General features: G+C 34.3%; 1 protein-coding gene across 4 annotated transcripts in view; it reads right to left on the bottom strand.

The window, feature by feature from the left end:
* ifi44g (interferon induced protein 44g) overlaps window positions 1-991 on the bottom strand; it is a 6,438-nt gene extending 5,447 nt beyond the window's left edge. For 2 of the 4 annotated variants that reach the window (XM_024279024.2, XM_036211545.1), the window contains exons 1-2: window positions 576-734; window positions 169-252 (exon numbers count right to left, since the gene is read on the bottom strand). In XM_024279024.2, the coding sequence (XP_024134792.1) occupies window positions 169-206 (38 nt within the window). In that variant the 5' untranslated portion in view covers window positions 207-252; window positions 576-734. The other 2 variants (XM_036211543.1, XM_036211544.1) reach the window with 2 other exon arrangements.
* Window positions 992-4,204: the final 3,213 nt, after the last annotated feature.

Raw genomic sequence — 4,204 nt, 5'->3', positions numbered from 1 at the left:
AAAAAAAAAAAAAAAAACACACACACACACATTGAATTTCTTTATTTAAAAAGTGTTTTCTGTGTTTAACTTATTCAAAGGCATAGATACACAAAAAGTTAATAGAGTTAAAAAAAAGTCACTAACAATCACCTCTACATGCACAATAATCAGAGAATCAAGACCTACCTGGGCTTTATTTTGGATTTTTCTTTTGTTTTGTCCATAATTTGCTGTACATGTAGCAGCTCGTGTACAGACTGGGTGTTGTCTCTGCAGGAGAAAAACCACACAGAGAAAATAAGGCTGGCCTTTCCTCGGAATAGGAAAGTGAAACTTAACTTAATGTAGTCAAATGAAATTGTAAATCTAATCAAACTAAGAGAGAAAACATAATTTTAGTTAACAATTTATATAATTTACTAAAACCATCAAATGTACATGTACAAAAATGAGCCTAAGTTGGATTTTGTTATGTACAAACAATAAATTTAAATGTATGTGATTCACTGGTAAAAAATACCATTATGATTAATCAAATACATGCCCTGGATGTCTTTAAAATGAATAATAATAAAAATACAAAAAAGTCTAACTTTTTCCAGGGAAAAGGAAAGTGAAACCAAACTGAAGATGGAAACGTGATTGTGTGTTTAGCTTTGAGGGAGACAAAGATCAATAATCAACATGAGTTTGGTTAAAACCAGAGCTCCAAATGAACACCTGCCATTTCCACGAGCCACTTCGTCAGGTGATTCATTGTTCATCACCTCTGACAGGGAGGCTCAAACTCACAATCACGACTTTTAAGCGTCTCCCCACGTGGCTACTACAAACATTCATCCCAGATTTAGTTGAAACATTTAATTCTGACTTTATTCCGCGGATTTATACTCACATTCACAGCAGGAGGTGCATTCAGGGGCTGCATGGAATTTCTGCACTTATGCCCTTTCATTTACAACTCACTATTGCTGCGTTCATGCCCGCTCGTAATTTCTAGCATTTGCTCATACAGACGTCAGCCAACACCAACACACTCACTGGTTGTTCCTTGTCATTGTAACTCTTTGAAATGACTAAGACTCACAACTGCAGCACACTGATCACACATTCAAACGTTGCACATTTGTCAATAAATACACATTTTTCAATGCATGACATTTTTGGAAAAATAACAACAACAACAAAAAAACTTTAAAATAATGATTTTATTGTTGAACAGTTAGCACGCTAAATATTTAATTTTAAGCTAAATATTTATTTTAAAAGTATATATTTAGCTTGCAAACTAAAAATGTAATTTTATGAAATAATTCACCTTGACCCACAGAAACCATAAAGGAATAAGAGGTTCTAAAGTATATCAGTGAAAAATCTACTATTGTTATTTTGTATCTACTTTTTTCAGCCAGGAGTTGGGCTAAAGACAAGAAAAACAAAAGCTTTTGACAAAAGGATCCAGAAACCTTTTTAAGCAAACATAAAGCCTTTAAACACTTTATAAGGGATGTGTTTTTGTAAACATTGTAATCTTACATTAGTTTTATGTCAATTCCAATAACTTAAAACCATTTTCATTAAAAAATATATATATATTCTTGATATGTCATTTTGAATAATTCTACCATTTACCCATGAAAAAAATAATGAACCATCTACTATTGCTTTTGTATTTACCTTTTTCAGAGACAGGTGTTGTCTCAAGTTTCTATTCTCAGACAAAAAAAAAAAACAAGCAACATATCGACTGCATTTTTTCTCTTTATATTCAAATGTTGACTGTATACATTTCGGAAACACAAATGTTTACATGTGTAAAAGGAAAATAAAATAAGTAAAAACTAAATTTTGCTGCATCTAGTACTATCCTAAATGTAACTTCAGCATTGTGTTTACATTACTTAAGACTTTCACTGCCAAAAATAAGTAAAGGAAAGTTAAAAGAGGGGAATTTAGAGAATTTAGAGAAAGTATACGATGGTAAAGGAGGTGGGCAACATCATAAAACAGCCAGGTATAAATGGGTGGGGCCTGTTTACACACACTCAGTTGTTACAAACACACCTGTTGGCTAAAATAGTATTTACATAAAAACTGGTCAAAATGTACACAATACAACTGCAGTTTACACACAATCATACAAACCCACACAAAGAATTTTATTCAGTCATACATACTATTAGTGCAAAGGTGAGCTGACACCTGTGCTCAGGTGAGTGTTTATGTTTCAGTAAGGTGGATGATGATGATGGGGTAGATGAAAGGGGAGAGTGCCCAGTCATCCCCACACCAAGACCCCTCCGCCGAGGCAGCAGCCAGAACCCCCCTACACCTGCCACTGGGGTTGCAGAGGGAATTTGCCTGGCGGGTGAACCCACCAAACACCCAGACTAGAGCATGCGGGAGGACCGCAGACCGGAGATACTTCATTAAAAGGTCACTGGCTGAAAAACGGAGTCAAAGTGCTGTAAATACTCTCAAAAGAGCTAAAGCCTGAAGGAACAGAGTTTAGACATGGTTTGTATTCCTTAAGAGAGACAATCATCTACTGTAGAGCATCAAGGGGTTGATATGCATCCAATTCGCACAGACCCTGGGTTGAACAAAGCACGAAGTGTCCTATTTTGTTTCTTTAAAATACACATTGAAAAGTTTCCTATTCAAAATCACAAATCCTAACATCGTTCTTTTTTCTTTTTTTTCCTAACTTTTCCTGTCCAACAGCTAAGCAAAAAGATATGAGCTGAGAGTCTCTTGTATTAAACAGATTTTACTCTCACAACAGGAGTTTATTGAGTATAAACCCCTTTTGTATTTTATGCTTAACTTTATTTATACTCCTAATATTTTTCTTGTGGTTTCTTATTTGAATCTTTCTTTTATTTGCACTTGTTTCTCTAAGACATGAAGGTGTTCGTCTATTTTTTTCTTATTTACTGACATTTTAAGCTTTGGTAAGAGTAAAATCTGTATTTTTTAAATGATTGTTTTTAGAAGTAAATTTGACACGTTTTTTACTTTGACTCAGCAAAACTACTACTCCAACATTTAAACTTTGTATTTTAATAAAAATAAGTCCAAACATTAATTCAAGCTTTTTTTTTAAATTACTTAATTCAAAAAATCAAAACAACCACAGTTGGGGATTTTACAGAAAATAATCAAACACTTTTGTTTGTTGTTTTCATGTTGACCACTAGAGGGAGTGCCAGTCTTACATTTATTTCTGGAGACCTACACCTTGCTGGCCTGCAGGGGTCTTCTGCAGCCTCACTTATCTCCATCTCTTTCCTTCAGTGGAGCTGGGACAGAGTCTGCAAAGCTCCAAGAAAACATTTCGATGTTGTCACTCAGTAGCCTTTAATAAAAGGACGATATTTATCTCAGAGTGTAACTGTGTACTTGACGGTGGTGATTGTTGATCTTTAGAAAAGGAGCTTTGCTTTGTGAAATGTTTACATTTGAATGCTGGGGCAATGCTATGTGTACATTTTATTTTTAATATTTTGTCAAAAAACAAACAATTAAGGTTTGTGTAGCGGCTGGAGAGTAGCTGATTTAACTGATTTGAGATCTTCATTACCTGAATTGCAGCCGATTATTTTTATGCAACAAACAAAAAGGAAGTAAACTTTACATTTTGCAGCGTTAAAATGTTTTTAGATCATTTAAGAATAACCTTCAGTCCAAATTCCAGCAAAGCCACAAAGTTGGACCATAGGCACCTTTGTTTAATCATTATGTTGTGTGGAGGACACTCTTGTTTAATATTAATTTTCTAATAATAACTTTTCTGAAGTCAACACAGAGAAATGAAAGACGCAGTTTAACCTTCAAAACCTAAAGACAGTTTACGAACGGAAGTTTTTTAACCATTTTTGGTCAGTAAAGTAGAATTTTAACTGTTAAAAAGTCTTTTATAGTTTTTTTCATCTTACAAATGTTTTTTCAATACATTTTGTGTTTATAAGACTCAACAGTTAGTGGAAACCATGCCATCAGCAGTGTGCCATTGTTTTTCTGCTCAGCTCGGATTGTTCAGATCAACAACAGTCTCAAAGACTGCATGTTCTTATCTAATGTCACAACCTTCAGGGCTACAGCCGAACAACTGAAATCTGCGTCATAATTCTGGCTCTTTTCTTAGGTGATGGCAGATTACAAAAGAGTACAGAGAGTGTTCCAACTTTAAGTGCAAACAAAACAAAAAAAAACATTACAG

This window comes from Oryzias melastigma, linkage group LG4, assembly GCF_002922805.2.
Source record: "Oryzias melastigma strain HK-1 linkage group LG4, ASM292280v2, whole genome shotgun sequence".
Classification (NCBI taxonomy): Eukaryota; Metazoa; Chordata; class Actinopteri; order Beloniformes; family Adrianichthyidae; genus Oryzias; species Oryzias melastigma.
The sequence above is the reverse complement of the archived record's forward strand: the minus strand, read 5'-3'. Positions and strand labels throughout refer to the sequence as shown.